General features: G+C 46.3%; 1 protein-coding gene and 1 long non-coding RNA gene across 3 annotated transcripts in view; both read left to right on the plus strand.

The window, feature by feature from the left end:
- LOC122937700 overlaps window positions 1-7,909 on the plus strand; it is a 65,624-nt gene extending 57,715 nt beyond the window's left edge. The window contains exon 4 of the long non-coding RNA XR_006389899.1: window positions 5,686-7,909. This is a non-coding gene — a long non-coding RNA (uncharacterized LOC122937700). The remainder of the gene's footprint in view (window positions 1-5,685) is intronic.
- Window positions 7,910-11,951: 4,042 nt separating this feature from the next.
- SNAI2 (snail family transcriptional repressor 2) lies at window positions 11,952-16,136 on the plus strand. Of its 2 annotated transcripts, none has more exons than XM_044295085.1 (3): window positions 11,952-12,169; window positions 14,355-14,897; window positions 15,538-16,136. In XM_044295085.1, the coding sequence occupies exons 1-3, from the start codon at window positions 12,091-12,093 to the stop codon at window positions 15,717-15,719; spliced, it is 804 nt and encodes a 267-aa protein (XP_044151020.1). In that variant the 5' UTR covers window positions 11,952-12,090; the 3' UTR covers window positions 15,720-16,136. The 2 variants fall into 2 exon arrangements, with proteins under 2 accessions (XP_044151020.1, XP_044151021.1); XM_044295086.1 differs by having other exon boundaries at window positions 14,358-14,897.
- Window positions 16,137-18,764: the final 2,628 nt, after the last annotated feature.

An 18,764-nucleotide genomic window follows, 5' to 3' on the forward strand; every position in this document is an offset into this window, starting at 1 on the left:
TTTAATAGATGGTTCCGCAAAAACAGAACGGATAAGGAAAACATACGGATGCATTTCCGTATGTGTTCCGTTTTTCTTGCGGACCCATTGACTTGAATGGAGCCACGGAACGTGATTTGCGGACAATAATAGAACATGTTCTATCTTTCAACGGAACAGAAAAACAGAAATACGGAAACGGAATGCATAGGAGTGAATTCCGTTTATTTTGCGGAACCATTGAAATGAATGGTTCCGTATACAGACCATATATGGAACGCAAAAAACGGACCGTAAACTGAAAAAAAAAACGTCATGTGAAAGAGGGCTAACTCAGCTTCTTTTGTATGCTGCACTTCACTTTGTAGTCTGACTCTAGGTTATGCCAGGGAACTTTCCTCCTGGCTCCTGAGGCTTCAAGCTTTGGCCTCCATGGCGAGCAGAGCTGAGGGTGCTTTGGCTGGCGTGGGCACGTTCAGCAGAGACATGCCCCTGCACACCCTTCCCTTAGCTGGAGGTAAACTAGACTGACTAGAACTTCTGCCCCACCCTTCCTGCAGGAAGTAGGACTTGCCCACCTCTCTCCAGAGGGGGAGGTTAGAATGGAATGTTCCATTCTATCTGAGTATAGCTCTGCCGGGTTTGCTGCCACTTGCTGGTGAACCAGGCACATTACATGAACAGCTACATAACATTAGGAATGCACATTGTGGAGGACCTGAAATAAATGCATAAGATGACATGAGGTTAGACCAATAAAGACAGTAGCAAGGTGTAGAAGTAGTAACACCACTCTGGGGTGTTACAGAGGCAACATTATCATTTTCGTGTGAACGTGCTTCAAATGCCCTAGGTTAGAATATGTCACACTCAAATCTATTTTTACTTAATGTACTGTTTAAATCAGTGTTACAAAGTATTTCTCAAAACTCAGGATGATTGAAAAGGTCTAGAGCCGCTCTCAGCGCACTATGAGAAAACCTGAAGGACTCATCACGATTCCTCGATAAAGCAGGTGCTACATGTTGCATATTCCAATTTGCCAAGTGATAATGTAGAACATCTGCTCCCAGGCTCTTGCAGCGAGACACCTTTCTGGTAAATGTTTCACAAACTTTGAGAAACGGCAGAAGATTCCAAATATGCAACTTAAGATTGTCAGAGAGATGTGCAAAAGGCAATGTAAAGCAAACAGAGAAAATATTACACTGCAAAGTAATCGTCTTCAGATCACGGTGCGGAGAAAACAGTAAGAAATCATCAGTTATATGAAAGTCATTTCTACACACAATATTACAAGAAATCTACCAATCGGCAGCCATGGGGGGGGGGGGGGGGGCAAGAACAGAATGGAGCTCATAAATAGGAGGACTACCAGGAGAGTGCTCTCTAGTGATCGGACTTCAGAGCTTGGCCCATGTTGGGGCTGCTAAGTGGAGATTTTAAGAAAACATCTTGGTCACTTCAAAAAAGTGATCCAGGGTTTTCAAGATTTGTCACCAGTTTATGTTCCTTTAAAGAGAGGGTGACAGATTCCCTTTAAGAACATCTAAAATAAAGTTAGTGAGCGGTTCTGCTGAATATTACAGCTTCTTGCACATTATGTATATGCATTCAGTTTTTGTTAAGTGTGTGCAGACAGAAGGAGCCGCCACGTGAGTAGTGATGAGCGGCAGGGGCAATATTTGAATTTGCGATATTTCGCGAATATTTGGGCGAATATTCGTTAATTATATTGGCAAATTCTTGATTGCAAAAATCAGCAATGATATATGCGCGTATTGCGCGCGCAAAACAGGCGTGGGTCACTGTTGCTACATTTTTCAAGCTGCTAGAAGTTTCCTGAGACTGGAGAAAGTGGTTGGCACAGCGGAACATTAAAAATTGCTTTATATGCAGATAGAGTGCTCCAATATATTCACGATAGCGCAAATCGGCAATTAATGATGCACATATTTGTGCGCAATACGTGAAACGTCACATAGCAGGTCTGACTACATATTACTGATTGGTGCACTAAGTATTGTCACACTGCCTAACATCCTGCATATAGCTACACTATATCACTATCTAACCTACACTGACTATCTCCCACTAACACTACACGTGAGTCCTCACAACCAAGAAGTTTGGGTACTATGGGTATATTATAGCAAAGGCAGATACCAATTAAAGGGGTTATGCAGTGGGTAAATATTGATGACATGTCCTTAGGGTAGGTCATCAATATCCGATCAGCGGGGGTCCGGCTCCCAGCACTCTCGTTGATCAGCTGTTTGAAGAGAAGGCAGCACATGTGCAAGCACTGCTTCCACTGCATACTTAGCTGCATGTCATCTCGCTTGTAGAGGCATCGCAGTGTAATTACAACTGCTCAGCCCATTCACTTAAATGTTTATGCTGTGAATGTCCGGGACAGATTTCACACTCTGCACTGCACACTCAATTCTGCAGCAAAAAACAACATGTAATATATGCCTTTTTGTTGCGTTTTTTGCTGCACATCAAAACAAAAGTATACTGTGAAAGAAAACAACAAAAATTCGGTGAAAATGTTGCAAATGCAAAACAGTTTATTCACACATGTTTTTTGGGTGCTTTTCTTAGGGCTCTTTCACACTTGCGTTGTCCGGATCCGGCGTGTACTCCACTTGCCGGAATTACACGCCGGATCCGGAAAAACGCAAGTGTACTGAAAGCATTTGAAGACGGATCCGTCTTCAAAATGCTTTCAGTGTTACTATGGCAGCCAGGACGCTATTAAAGTCCTGGTTGCCATAGTAGGAGCAGGGAGCTGGGGAGCGGTATACTTACCATCCGTGCGGCTCCCGGGGCGCTCCAGAATGACGTCAGAGCGCCCCATGCGCATGGATGACGTGCCATGCGATCACGTCATCCATGCGCCTGGGGCGCCCTGACGTCACTTTGGAGCGCCCCGGGAGCCGCACGGATGGTAAGTATGCTGCTCCCCTGCTCCCCGCTACACTTTACCATGGCTGCCAGGACTTTAGCGTCCCGGCAGCCATGGTAACCATTGTAAAAAAGCTAAACGTCGTATCCGGCAATGCGCCAAAACGACGTTTAGCTTAAGGCCGGATCCGGATCAATGCCTTTCAATGGGCATTCATTCCGGATCCGGCCTTGCGGCAAGTCTTCAGTTTTTTGGGCCGGAGCAAAAAGCGCAGCATGCTGCGGTATTTTCTCCAGCCAAAAAACGTTCCGGTCCTGAACTGAAGACATCCTGATGCATCCTGAACGGATTTCACTCCATTCAGAATGCATTAGGATAAAACTGATCAGGATTCTTCCGGCATAGAGCCCCGACGACGGAACTCTATGCTGGAAGACAAGAACGCAAGTGTGAAAGAGCCCTAAGCACACTGAAATGCATTAATAGATAGATGGATAGATTGTTTCTACTGTACACAAGCTATAACCTCCCCCGAGTGTCTGGGCCACTGCTTAGTAATAGGAGATGTGGCCAGCAGGTGTCAATATGAGGAGATCCAGCTTTGCTGCTTACATTGAGGTTGGGGGCCATCAGTTCTGCTCGTCAAGGCTGCCGGGCATAAGAAGATGGCAGCATGGACCTATCACCGGGTTGTTGGTTATTTTGCATTTCCCTGGTGTAGTTTTTCCTTGAAAAATGTGTCAGGTCATCGAGGCCCTACCATGGCCATTTATAACTAAGGAACCTGTCAGGATTTGATGCTGTCCGTGATTGAGGCAGTATGAAGCTCCTGACAGGTTCCTATGAAATAATAACATTTTAATTTATTATACACTGGAATGATTTGCTGAAGAGTCTTTGTAGTCATCCCATGACTGCATCTAACAAGAATGTCCTATCATTCGATGCGTCTCCATTAAATATACACGTTGAAGGATACATGCATACATTTGCACAGACAGTAAGTACAAAAACAGTATGTGTAATGCTCAGATCCTGAAGATAAAGCTCAGTGTCTGAGGCAGTTCTGGGTTGTTAAAAAAGCTTACACATATCTCTCCAAGAACTTCTAAAGGAATGTCCTTCAAAGCTAGAATGTTATCAGGTTACCTTCCAGAGATAGGGGTCTGACCTACTGTGGAGATAGTCTCCTCTTTACATATACAAATAAGTAAGTGCAGTGTACTTTGTGTATTCACTCATTTTGAAGTGGCACAAATGCAATCTATAATGAAGGATAAACAGGGAAGATACTGAAATTACACAATCAATAAAAATGGGTGATAGACCTCTTGAATTCCAGTGCAACGGAGTTGCATGGATTCATGAAAAGTAGTAGTCAGCCAAGCACCAGAAGACGTTCAGATGTCACCCTCGGCCACTCAACAAGAAAGTTCAGCTCTGCTAAACGTATTATTCATGCTTTGCACCCAGGTGCACCAAAGCATGTTCTCGATGTATCACCTCAACTCCTTTTGGTTCTGCTGAATGGAACTGAAAGCACCAATCTGGTGGAAGTGGTTTTCCCACAAATAACATGTATCACCCCTATCTACAGTGTAGGTAATTAATGTAAGATCACTGGGAACCCCCATTTCTTCTTCACTGTGGTTGTGAGTGGAGTGCTGGTTGAGCATATTCACCGTCACTATGCATTCACAGTACTCGGTGGTTCCTAGTCTCCTAGTATTTTATAGAGCGGCAGCATGTTTGCTCAACCACCACTCCAATTAACCTCCTCCACACTGCAAATTAGAAAAAGAAAGAGGAACTTGGGACACTCCATTTAATGATCAGTGAGGCCAAAAGTGGTGAGGCCCCAGCTATTTATCTCCTATCTTGTGGCTAGGTGATAAATGTTATTTGTGGGAAAACCTCTTTAAACATGGGGGGGGTGCACCTGTCTGATAAAGGCCTCACAAAGGCAATCACCTCTGGCACCAGTTATCTGGGACATGGATTGACAATAGCCAAACATGAACCATCTACAGTAAATGCCCCACGACCCTTGAAAGCTGGAGCCCTGTATGCCTGGTAGACACATATATACAGCATACAGATTGTATGTGTATGGAAACCTTGACATGAACAGGTGAACTTTTATGCACAGATCCTCATCTTTTGGTTCCTCATAGAAACATGTCAGAAGATAATTTGGGTCAGTTCTGGAGCTCGTTTCCAAAGTGCTCTGTTCCAATTACATAGTTTCTTTAGCTGCTGTTGGTTTTGCTTCACTTTAAGAGTAACAATTGATTTTTCTTCTGATGGTAGGGTTTGTCAACATCTGTAGTACCCATGAGGAGGTATAGTAAAAAAGCTAAAAATTGCCCATATGGTGTCACGTAATGCAAGCCTTACTTGAACAGACACTCGTCATAAGGGTCTAAAGGTCTTTTGACATTGCGTCTGGAATGTACATTTACTGTATGCACCATGAAAGCTCCCGGAGTATATGTTAAATGGACCACTACGCCCTATTGTACCAACAGGGGTCAAGAGAGTTTTATTTTGGCCGGATCCATTTTCTGTTACAGCATGGTATAGTGCAGCAGACTGCTTTTTTTTGTAACAAAGGTACAACCGCCATCTGCTAAGTATATGTGTCGAAGAACACTTTGGATGGACCCTGCAGATGCAGTGTGGAAAAAGACCTTTTTGGGCGCCTACCTCTTTATAAAGAATTTTTTTTTCTGTATAGTTTAACTTTAATGCAGACTCTGAGACACTTTCATACTTTCTCCCCACTTTCTACCTAGGCGACCATGCTACATGGCATCAAAGAAGCACAAACAATGCATTAAGAGTATCACTTCCAGGATACCTGGTAAAGATCCGGTAATTGCACCAGCAGTGTCGCATGAGTTCCCATATGAAAATGGATAACATTTTTCTTTTGCACTTGCTTTGGTATTTCCCAGATTAAGAAGTTATGCAGCCTGACAGTAAACTATACCGCAGCAAGTTCCAACAGAGCACCTGAGTGTTTCCTTTCATGTTTCCATTCCAACACCTGTCTTCTAGGAGGCCGGGGTGGTCTCTGCAGCTTTACCTCTCACACTTCTTTCAGCAGTTCAGCGGTGGATTGTTCGCTACTGAGCGGCTTCAAATGACCTTGAAGGGCAACGCCACATTCTTGTTATTAGTGAGCTAAGATGAGCTGCACTTGAACTTAAGGAATGTCAATATCAGTAAAAAGGGCTACACCACGATTCCCAGTAGGAGTCTATAAAGATGGAAATTTCTAAAGGAAGGTAGGACAGTGTTAACAACTGACAGCAGAAGAATTCACCAGGAAAAGGTGACCATATACCTTCAATAGTTGTCAACTGAACAGTCATTTCTCCCGGCTCCCTTATACCCTATCCTATCGTCTGGATAGGACATCAGTGTCTGATCGGTGGGGGTATGATAGCCAGGACCACTGCCGATCAGCTATTTGAGAAGGCACCAACGTTTGCAGTAGTTTTTCTAGGTTTTCCTAGTCCGTGTCACATCACGTTCATCAGCCACAAGGCCTGGGCGAAGTTCAGCCCCATAGAAGTGCTTTGTAAGCTGTGAGAAGATCGTGGCGCTACTGCGACCGCCAGTGCCTTCTCGAAAAGCTTATGTGTGGGGATCACTGAGTGTCAGACAACCACCAATCCGATACTGATGACCTACCCAGAGGTCCTTCTCACACAGATAACAGGGCAAGTGGTGAACCACTGTTTGAATCTGTCACTAGAGAATTCATGCTTCCACTGTTCTAAGAAACATTCATAATTCTATTACCAAAGTGATGCTTGAACATGACACAGAGCTTTAGGATACGGCAAAATGGTCAGGTTCCTTGATGCAGTTTTGGAAGCCAAAACCAGGAGTGAATTCAAAAAGGAGGAAAAGTCATATCTTTCCTTTCTCGTCCTTTATGAGACACTCCTGATTTTGGCTTTCAAAACTGCATCAGGAAACCTGCCCATGTGGCCATACCCTAAGAAAACCTCACTCCAAGTTTAATAGTGGTGAGTGGACACCATGATATCATTGTTCCCAGTCTGGTAAGCAGTGCTTCTGACAGACAGATGCTTTAGAAATGAGCTCGAAGGTAATCTCACTCCCACTGTGGTAATGGGGAGTAGGAACTAGCTGTGAGAATGAGGAGGAATCCTACGTATGAACAAGCTTTTGTTGCCTCAAGGGCATGGAGTTCTACCAATCTCAAATTATGTGTGGGTCCATGGTACCTCTGATTATGGCTCTTTTCAGGAGAGAACTGAATTGATTATTTTATCCCTTTCTTCATAGTTGTGTGTCTCATGTCTCTGTCATGTCAGAATACTGTACATCTAGGGCCATTCAAGGTGGCCCAGACATTGGAAAAAGTACTAAAGCCTGTATTAGGCCGATTGAGCAAGTGATTGTCGGGAGGAAAGCGTTCCCTCCCGGCAATCGCCTGTTAACTAGCAGAGGAGACCGCTGCTATTATCTGCAGTGACCATCTCCACGGCATGAGGAGGAGCGATCATTGTGCCATCACTCATACCCAAGCTCGTTCATCGGGCAATCAGGGACACTGCAAGATGATCGCTACTGAGCGTTCATAGGAAGAATTGGCAGGTGTGATACAGTCTTAAGTGTCACATTGTCAGATAATTGTACCACTTCAAGTGACTGCAATCAAACCTCTGTTCACTAGACTCCATCCTGTGTTAGATAAGGCAAGACCTCACGTCCATCCACAAACAGGCGAGGTGAAAAGTGGCTGGCACACTAGGGGCACCGGATCTGCTTTAATGTATAATAATGCACAATGGTATAGGTAAGACATAAAAAACCAACCATTTTGCATAGGTCTACGGGCTGCTGGCATTACTAATTTATGCCCTCCTTGCCCTTAGAGTAAATAGGTTTTCCAGGACAGAAGCTGGACTTACACTGCCCAAAAAAACTAAAACAAAAAACATTACATCCGTGTGCATTCCGTATTTTGCAGAAAGTAACAGCTGGCCCCTAATAGAACAGCCCTATCCTTGTCCGTAATGTGGACAATAATAGGACATGTTCTATTCTTTTGCGGAATGGACATACGGAAACAGAATGCACATGGAGTAACTTCAGTTTTTTTTGCAGACCCATTAAAATGGCTCCGCATACAGTCCGCAAAAAAAAAACATAACGAACACAGAAACAAAATACGTTCATGTGCATGAGCATTAAAAGCAATTTCACACACAGTTTTTGTTTTGCATTTTTTCCTTATTTTTTTATGCTTTTTTTATTTGGCCTGATATTACCTTAAAAATTTACACACACAATGCAATGCAAATACCACGAAAGAGTGTTCTGTATTTATTGCATTTCATCATTTACATAGCGCAGTGTGCTCTAGAATTTGATCTAGAATTTTTTCCTTGCATTTTTTGCTTAGGCATCTCTATAGGAATTGAAAAACGCCATAAAAAACACCTGTTTAAAATGATACAATAAAATAAACTTAATAAGCCCCCAAAATACACAAAAAGGGCAAAAATGCATAGCGCTTTCACCACAATAGAAATACAAAAGAAAAAAATAATCTATGTGTGAAAGCCTTAGGCTTCGTTCACATCACCGTTCAGCCTTTCCGTTCTCCTGCTCCGTTTAGGATGAGATCAGGCACATAACTGACACCAAACTGAGTCAAACAGAGCCCTTAGGACCCCATAGACTATAATGGGGTCCGTTATCTTTCCGCTCAGAAGATGATTTTGGAGCGGAGACAAAAGTAGTGCATGCAGGACTTTTGTCTCCAAAATCATCTTCTGAGCGGAAACATAACGGACCCCATTATAGTCTATGGGGTCCTAAGGGCTCCGTTTGACTCAGTTTGGCGTCAGTTATGTGCTTATCCGTCCTTTCCGTTCTCCTGCCCCTAAACGGAGCAGGAGAACGGTGATGTGAATGAAGCCTTAGAGAGATACCAATGGCATCAGACAACAATTCAGGGAGGACAGTCCTCACTGTCTGCCTTGCATTTGTCTCATACTGGTTGTAATTCAAGTAACAATACGTAGTTGTCGGGGGGTTATTCCCACCTCCCTCACTTCCTTCTACCCTCTATGTCACCATCCTCTGGTTATATGGAGTCCTCCATTAATGGGTAGAGTATTCATCAAGGTACTTGAATTGTGGTCCTTGTTTGGTCTGAGCGTCCACTTGACCTTGTGCACGCACTTTATAAAGCACGCACTTTGTTTTGTATATGGGGAAGATTTTCCACCACAATAGAAATGACATCAGTGCACTGTAATACATATATCGGGGCACAACTAGGGCCATAAAATATTATGGGGGGGCACATCTGGGGGCCATAATATATGCATGGTGGCTAATATCTGTGCTGGGGCACAACTCTGGAGCCATTAGAACTACTGGGAGCACAAAGGGGGGCATTATTTCGTATGAGGGCACTATGGGCGGGAGTGGGGGGGGGGGGGCATAGGACGGAGCGTTCAAGACCAGCATAATAGTAATAGGAGAGACTGCCCATAGACTGTAGATGTTGTGACACGGAGGCAGGAAATGGGTGCCACCATGACAGTGGGCAGGGTTAAGAAAACTGGGCACCAAACTCAGAAAAGCTGGGTGGCAGGAAGCCTTGTAAAACCAGCGCTTTAATGGCATCTGTCAGCAGATGATGCTTTAATATATGCAAATAAGCCTCTAGGAGCAATGGGGGCGTTGCTATTACACCTAGGGGCTCAGGTCTCTCTGCAGCTGCCGCCCTCTCTCCACTTTGATTGTCAGGGCCAGGCAGTGTAACCGTCATCGTGCCTGAACCTGTCAATCAAAGTGCAGAGGGCGCAGCAGTTTCAAAGAGAGCTGAGCCTCTAGGTGTAATGGCAACGCCCCCGTTGCTCCTAGAAGCTCATTTGCATATAGTAAAACATCAATTTTTTCATCAATGCGGACACATATGAACATGGGACCAACACAGATGCCTTCTGCTGCCACGCGCACATGTAACAGGTAATCTGCTGACAGATGCCCTTCAATACGAACATGATGATGGAAAGAAAACCACAGGCTGCAGGCAGGGATGGAGAAGCCGAGAGGACCGGGTATTGGGATAGGAGGCACTTCGGCTGTTATTTCAGAAAAGCTGGGTGCTGAGATCGAAGAGGCTGAGTGTTGAGTTCAGGAAAGCTGGATCCTGAGATCGGAAAAACTGGGTGATGAGATCAGGAAAGTAGAGTGCTGTGATTAGGAAAGCTGAGTGATGAGATCAGGAAAGTAGGGTGCTGTGATTAGGAAAGCTGGGTGATGAGATCGGGAAAGTAGGGTGCTGTGATTAGGAAAGCTGGGTGATGAGATCGGGAAAGTAGGGTGCTGTGATTAGGAAAGCTGAGTGATGAGATCAGGAAAGTAGGGTGCTGTGATTAGGAAAGCTGAGTGATGAGATCAGGAAAGTAGGGTGCTGTGATTAGGAAAGCTGGGTGATGAGATCGGGAAAGTAGGGTGCTGTGATTAGGAAAGCTGGGTGATGAGATCAGGAAAGTAGGGTGCTGTGATTAGGAAAGCTGGGTGATGAGATCGGGAAAGTAGGGTGCTGTGATTAGGAAAGCTGGGTGATGAGATCAGGAAAGTAGGGTGCTGTGATTAGGAAAGCTGGGTGATGAGATCAGGAAAGTAGGGTGCTGTGATTAGGAAAGCTGGGTGATGAGATCGGGAAAGCTAAGTGCTGACATCAGTAAAGCTAAGTGATGAGATCGGAAAAAGCTGTATGCTAACAGGAAAGCTGAGTGATGAGATAGGGAAAGCTGGGTGATGAGATAGGGAAAGCTGGGTGAAGAGATTGGGAAAGCTGGGTGTGGAGATAGGGAAAGTCAGGTGATAAGATGGGAAAGCTGAGTGCTGACATCAGGAAAGTTAGATGTGGAGATAGGAAAAGCTGATGGCTAATATCAGGAAAGCTGGGTGATGGGATAGGGAAAGCTGGGTGCTGAGAGAGGGAAAGCTGGGTGCTGCACTGCTGACATCTGGAAAGCTGGGTGCTGTGAGAGGGAAAGCTGGGTGCTGTGAGAGGGAAAACTGGGTGCTGTGAGAGGGAACGCTGGGTGATGAGACTGGGAAAGCTGGGTGCTGTGAGAGGGAAAGCTGGGTGCTGTGAGAGGGAAAGCCGGGTGCTGACATCTGGAAAGCTGGGTGCTGTGAGAGGGAACGCTGGGTGATGAGACTGGGAAAGCTGGGTGCTGTGAGAGGGAAAGCTGGGTGCTGTGAGAGGGAAAGCCGGGTGCTGACATCTGGAAAGCTGGGTGCTGTGAGAGGGAACGCTGGGTGATGAGACTGGGAAAGCTGGGTGCTGAGAGAGGGAAAGCTGGGTGCTGTGAGAGGGAAAGCTGGGTGATGAGACTGGGAAAGCTGGGTGCTGTGAGAGGGAACGCTGGGTGATGAGACTGGGAAAGCTGGGTGCTGTGAGAGGGAAAGCTGGGTGATGAGACTGGGAAAGCTGGGTGCTGTGAGAGGGAACGCTGGGTGCTGTGAGAGGGAAAGCTGGGTGCTGTGAGAGGGAAAGCTGGGTGCTGTGAGAGGGAAAGCTGGGTGCTGTGAGAGGGAAAGCCGGGTGCTGACATCTGGAAAGCTGGGTGCTGTGAGAGGGAAAGCTGGGTGCTGTGAGAGGGAAAGCTGGGTGCTGACATCTGGAAAGCTGGGTATTGTGACTGTGAGAGGGAAAGCTGCTTCCCATACAGTGAAGGACTCCTGTCACTGACAGGCCGCGCTCCCGTGAGGGGAACATTAGACTTGAGGTAAAATCTTTCCGAACGTGTGATTGGTTTCTATTGTAAAGGGATCTTCTTTTCCAGTCAGAAGCTCTCGGGGTGGCAGGGTGAGAGTGCCCGGCCCGCAGACTGGCTGGCAGACTGGCACCCCGCTCTCTGACACACCGAGTCTTCCCTTGTCCCGATGGGAGGACGTGAAACTTGAGACGAGTAGTTTGGAGCCGGACTGGTGATTGGCCGCTTCCCGGGGTCCCTCCCAGGACAGTGCTGGGACTCGGAGGAGCAGAGGAGCCTCCCCCTGCACCTGACTATTTACCAGCAGTGTGTGCAGCGGGGCAGTGTCGCTCCATCCAGCGCAGCCCGCACACCATGCTGTAGGACCTGGCGGCCAGCACGGACCGTTACTTCTCCTCAGCACTGAAAATGCCGCGCTCCTTCCTGGTGAAGAAACACTTCAACTCCTCCAAGAAGCCCAACTATGGGGAACTGGACAGCCACGCAGGTGAGGGCACTGGACAGTATGCAGGACTACATGGGACTGCTGCTGGGATAGGCACTGGACAGTATGCAGGACTACAGGTACATGGGACTGCTGCTGGGATAGGCACTGGACAGTATGCAGGACTACAGGTACATGGGACTGCTGCTGGGATAGGCACTGGACAGTATGCAGGACTACAGGTACATGGGACTGCTGCTGGGATAGGCACTGGACAGTATGCAGGACTACAGGTACATGGGACTGCTGCTGGGATAGGCACTGGACAGTATGCAGGACTACAGGTACATGGGACTGCTGCTGGGATAGGCACTGGACAGTATGCAGGACTACAGGTACATGGGGCTGCTGCTGGGATAGGCACTTGACAGTATGCAGGACTGGCACTAGTGCAGGCAACAGGTACATGGGACTGCTGCTGGGACCACTCCTGGGATACACACTGGACACTATACAGCACTGGCACTAAGTCCTGTATTACTTATATTACTGTGTGCATGTACATGGGACTGCTGCTGGGACCACTCCTCAGATATACACTGGACACTATACAGCACAAGAGCAGGCTACAAGTCCTGTATTACCGTATATTACTGTGTGCATGTACATGGGACCGCTGCTGGGACCACTCCTCAGATATACACTGGATATTATACAGGACTAGTGCAGGCTACAAGTCCTGTATTACTTATATTACTGTGTGCATGTACATGGGACTGCTGCTGGGACCACTCCTCAGATATACACTGGATATTATACAGGACTAGTGCAGGCTACAAGTCCTGTATTACTTATATTACTGTGTGCATGTACATGGGACTGCTGCTGGGACCACTCCTCAGATCTTCACTGGACACTATACAGCACTGGCACTAAGTCCTGTATTACCGTATATTACTGTGTGCATGTACATGGGACCGCTGCTGGGACCACTCGTCAGATATACAGTGGACACTATACAGCACTAGAGCAGGCTACAAGTCCTGTATTACCGTATATTACTGTGTGCATGTACATGGGACCGCTGCTGGGACCACTCGTCAGATATACAGTGGACACTATACAGCACTAGAGCAGGCTACAAGTCCTGTATTACCGTATATTACTGTGTGCATGTACATGGGACCGCTGCTGGGACCACTCGTCAGATATACAGTGGACACTATACAGCACTAGAGCAGGCTACAAGTCCTGTATTACCGTATATTACTGTGTGCATGTACATGGGACCGCTGCTGGGACCACTCCTCGGATATACACTGGACAGTATGCAGGACTAGCAGTAGTGCAGACTACAAGTCCTGCATCACTGTATATTACTGTGTGCATGTACATGGGACCGCTCCTTATATATACACTGAACAGTGTACAGGACTAGCACTAGAGCAGACTGAGGCTGGACGGAGAAAGTGACAGCATGCTTCACTGTATATTACTATGTGCATGGGACTGCTGCTGGTATATGCACTGGACAGAATACAGGACTAGCACTAGTGAAGGCTACATGTGTATGTACATGGGACTGCTATTGGGACCACTCCTCTGGACAGTATGCAGGACTAGCACTAGTGCAGGCTACAAGTCCTGCATCACTGAATATTACTGTGTGCATGTACATAGGACTGCTCCTGGGATATGTACTGGACAGTGTACAAGACTAGCACTAGTGCAGGCTACAAAGTGGCAGCATGCTTCACTGTATATTACTGTGTGCATGTACATGGGACTGCTGCTGGGACCACTCCTCGGACACACACTGGATAGTATACAGGACTAGCACTAGTGCAGGCTCCATGACAAGTCCTGGAGCTGGAAGGAGAAAGTGACAACACACTACCTTAGTGTATATTACTGTGTGCATGTACATGGGACTGCTGCTCCTCGGACACACACTGGACAGTATACAGGACTAGCACTAGTGCAGGCTACATGACAAGTCCTGGGGCTGGAAGGAGAAAGTGACAACACACTTACCTTAGTGTATATTACTGTGTGCATGTACATGGGACTGCATATTGCATAGAGACACTGAGTTTGTCATTTGGCACAATTCATCCTGTCATCACAATGGTTTTCCAGATTACTACAGTACATTATGACAAATTCAGCTCTGCTAGGTCTCATGTGTGTATATTTTCTTTGTCACCTGCGTACAATACTTATACCTTGTGTCTTTCCTTCCACGCAGCAGTTCTGATCTCACCTTTCCTGTATGAGAGGTACCCGGTGGCCGTCATCCCACAAGCAGACCTCCTCAGCTCCGTCGCCTACAGCCCTATCACAGTATGGACAAGCCTGCTCCCCCCTCCCCTACCCAGTGACTTGTCGCCCCTCTCCGGTTACCCCTCGTCGCTGGGACGGATCAGTCCTCCCCCTCAGTCCGACACATCATCCAAGGACCACAGCGGCTCTGAAAGTCCCGTCAGTGACGAGGAGGAGCGGCTCCAGGCTAAACTGTGCGACCCCCATTCCATAGAGGCTGAGAAGTTCCAGTGCAGCCTGTGCACTAAAAGCTACTCCACCTTCTCCGGACTGGCCAAGCACAAGCAACTGCACTGCGATGCCCAGGCAAGGAAGTCCTTCTCATGCAAGTACTGTGACAAGGAGTACGTCAGCCTGGGAGCCCTCAAGATGCACATCAGGACCCACACCTTACCATGTGTGTGCAAGATCTGTGGGAAGGCCTTCTCCAGGCCCTGGCTACTGCAGGGACATATCAGGACGCACACTGGTGAGATATAGACTACTCGTATAATATATTTTATATATTTGTATATGTATGTGGAAATCTACCCTATTACAATTCCAATCATTTCATGTAACTGGTCCATAATATGTCAGCAGAAACCAGGGAGGATCATTATCTCATTATTGCTACAACTGATCAACATCTGCCCATACTTTCTCCATGTTCTGCTCATAGATGATAATTTTGCTCTTGTGGACCCATTAGATAAGAACGACTGTAGTGTTTATATCAGATCTGCAAATGTCCAAGGTGTCCAACTGTACTAGAGGCCCCAGGAGAAGTTCCGTCATGCTTATTTATCAGATCTAGGACAGCATGGAATATGGAAAATGTCATATCTGGACATGCAGAGTCCCGTAGTTCTACAGCTGGTTATTTCGCAGTGTATCTATAGTGTAGCAGGGTACATATTATATCCATTTCTCTGACCTCTCATCTACTTCACTCCATTTTCTGGGGAGTAGATTGATATGTCTATGGGAACACCTGGAGAGAACATGCTCCATACACATGTTGTGGTCAGGGGGTGATCCCATGTCACAGATCAGCACAGATTGAGGAAACTGTACATAGATGTATATATAGATGTGTGTATCTTATATCTTGGTTTTTTTCTTTGCAGGAGAAAAACCTTTCTCATGCCCTCATTGCAACAGAGCATTTGCGGACAGGTCGAACCTGAGAGCCCACTTGCAAACCCATTCAGATGTGAAGAAATATCAGTGCAAAAGTTGTTCCAAAACCTTCTCCAGAATGTCCCTGCTCCACAAGCACGAGGAGTCAGGCTGCTGTATAGCGCACTGAGCCTTTCCAGTCTACACATGTTTACCAGGACTACCAAAAGCTCATTCCAGGTTCTTGCCAAAGGTATTTTACCTCTTCTGACCAATGCAACCCAACCAAGTCTTCCAAGCGTCTTCAGCAGTCAGAGATGAAAAGATCCAGATGGACCATAGGCTTCAGTTATCTCTAGACCTTTCTTGCCTTAATCATTTCAGCCGGATAGTATTGGTGACTTTCTTCCACAATATCTCAGGTGCCTTCTAGGCCGTACGTGTGTCTTTGCGTTGTACTGATAGGACAATGGACCTTCTCCTAAGACTTTACACCATGCAAATGTTCTTGCCAATCTCAGCGGAAGCCAAACAGAATCCATGCCTTACGACTTGTGCGTTCATTACGACTGGACTTTTCTGGACGGTTAAGAGTTTTATTATGGGAGCAAGTGCAAAAATGGGGGTTTACCAGAGGGCAAAACTTTAGCTTCTGAAGTGCACAAAGAAAATGCTCTGTCCATTTTCAGCCTTCTCGGCGTAAACCCTTCTGTGCCTTTTTTTTATAATAGTTTTGTAAAATATGTGAATATATTGTAAATTGTTCTATTTTTATATGTGTGTAGAGTGAGTGGGCGCGCGTCTGTGAGGAGTGAGAATGCATCTTTTTCTAGACTTTTTTAATAAATGAAATTGTTTTGGATATATATAAATTGTAGTTTTAGTTTTATATTGGAGGGGCTGGAAGAAGCCATTGACATTGCTTGTAATCAGGTGTCCATAAATCTTAGATGGCTGTCAGACAAACAGCTATTCCCCCTCAGCACTTGCATGCTCGGCATGGACAAGCACGGATGTGTTCTTAGGATACGACCATACAGTGCGGTCGAGTTGTGGTTGCAACATGGCTGCAGTGAGCCCTAATTAAACTAATCAGACCGCTTTGTTTAGTCTGTCTGTATTGTTCATGGGTGCCATTAACAATTCATACAGAGGAAACAATCCGACATGACCGCGCCCTGTGGTTGTACACTAAGTCGTACACTAACTAAGGAAAGCCTCTGGTGGCGACATTTCTGGTGTAGGCTTATCCCCCACGAGAACTCGATTGTTCTTGGTATCTCAGTCTGGACCCTGCCATGAACATTAGATGGTCGGGCTTGGTTGATGTTCATCTAATCTGTATGGCCACCTTAAGGTCAACTTTGGTTGCACAAGATCAAGTCCCATGCAAGTCGCACAACCAAAAAAATGTGTGGCTTGCTGTTGCATCGAAGTCGCATGACTGTTTTAGGGTCGTGTGAGTCGTGTGATTAAGGATTTGTATCACACTGGTTCTGCGGGCTTCAAATATTGCTGAGTGATCCTCCTGATAGCTCATCAGTATCAGCACCCCCACCGACCAGATGTTTTGGGCTGCCGCAGCATCAGAAACTAGCCGTCTACAGTACTGACGCAGAAAGCTCTGTACGCTGTGTAGTTTCTGGAGCCGACATATTTATTTAAATGGGAGCTTAACTGCAGTACCCCAGGTCGGCCACTGCACAGTGTATGGCGCTGTCTGCTCACACTATATAGATTAAGGAGGCGCGGCAGCCCAAAACAGCTGATCTGTGCCCTCACCGATCTAATATTGATGACCCGTGATGGCCAGTTCACATGGTTCGCCCGCGGGCTGCCATCTTTTTTCACAAGTCCGGCGAGGCACAGGTAAGCCCTTACCTGTGCCTGTGCGCGAGCCGGTCTGAAAACAAATGCGGTCACCGGGAGCAGGCAGTTCCGAGAACAGCCCGATAAAGGCCCTCGGTGGCTGTTCTCGGAACTGCCTGCGCCCGCTGACCGCACTTGTTTTCAGACCGTCTCGCGCACAGGTAAGGGCTTACCTGTGCCTCGCCGGACTTGTGAAAAAAGATAGCAGCCCGCATATGTTCACGGGCGAACCATGCAAACTGGCCATCACTGTTGATGACCTATCCGATGACCTATAAAGCGACCACATTCTCCAACATTACTTGCGATGTTGCAGTGCGACCTTGTGATCTTGGTGACACATGATTAAAAGTAGCCGTGTCGCCCTAGCTGATTGCCAGCTTAAAGGGGCTCAAATCTGAAGAAAAAAAACATGAATGTAAATTCAATGAGACGAGGAGACTCGCAACATAAAGTAGTGATCATGGGGCGGACAAGTTACAGTCAGTAAACCTACACCACAGTTGGGGGGGAGGGGGGGTACGCTATATTGCTGCACAGCGCATTGTATAGGTGCACATATTAGTAATGTTCACGTGCGGTGTAATATCTTATAATACAGAGAAGTATATTAACGTATACAAAATCACGTGTACTGTCTCACTTGTGGAGATTTGCCCACTGGGTGGATCCAGATTTTAGTTGACTGATTGATCTTGTGATATTGGATTTACCTTGACAGGTTGGACCTCAACATTAGATATTTGTAGGCAGATTTTGAAGGCGCTGTCTGACATCATGGGGTCCAGCCGAAGACTGCAACCAATGCGAACGCAGATAAGGATCCCCCACCCTTCTCTATGCCCCTCTATTGGCAGCGCCCTTGCTCCTGCAGTGCTTGAATAACATAAGCATTCAGGGAAGTCAAAGCTGGCAGCTACTGTATCCCCAAAATTGTTCAAATTTAGATTCCCATTTGAAATATATTAATAGAGACTCCTATAAACTTTAATAGACGGGACAATCCTTACAGCCATCATTTGTCATCTGAGGCTGGTGACATAATACAATATAATACTTACATTACCTGCACACCGTGCAGCGTAATAGCGCGTTTTGAGCGGAAATACACTCTTCCCATCATCTCTTCCCTCTATCTGATGACATTTAAAGGGGGTTTTCTGATTTCCTCTAGATAGGCCATCAATATCAGATCAGGAGAGGTCTTAGGCGACTTTCACACCAGCTTTTTTGCTGGATCCGTCATGGATCAGCAAAAACGCTTCCGTCATGATAATACATCCGCCTGCATCCATTATGAACGAATCCGGTTGTATTATCTTTAAAATAGCCAACATGGATCCGTCATGAACACCATTGAAAGTCA

Source organism: Bufo gargarizans, chromosome 5, assembly GCF_014858855.1.
Source record: "Bufo gargarizans isolate SCDJY-AF-19 chromosome 5, ASM1485885v1, whole genome shotgun sequence".
Taxonomy (NCBI): Eukaryota; Metazoa; Chordata; class Amphibia; order Anura; family Bufonidae; genus Bufo; species Bufo gargarizans.

What these genes read in the sequence shown, in the direction of transcription:
- SNAI2 (XM_044295085.1), top strand. Translation starts at nt 12,091, where the DNA reads ATGCCGCGCTCCTTCCTGGTGAAGAAACACTTCAACTCCTCCAAGAAG. An exon ending in GGAACTGGACAGCCACGCAG is followed by an intron (nt 12,170 to 14,354) that starts GTGAGGGCACTG and finishes CCTTCCACGCAG; the next exon opens with CAGTTCTGATCTCACCTTTC. An exon ending in ACATATCAGGACGCACACTG is followed by an intron (nt 14,898 to 15,537) that starts GTGAGATATAGA and finishes TTTTCTTTGCAG; the next exon opens with GAGAAAAACCTTTCTCATGC.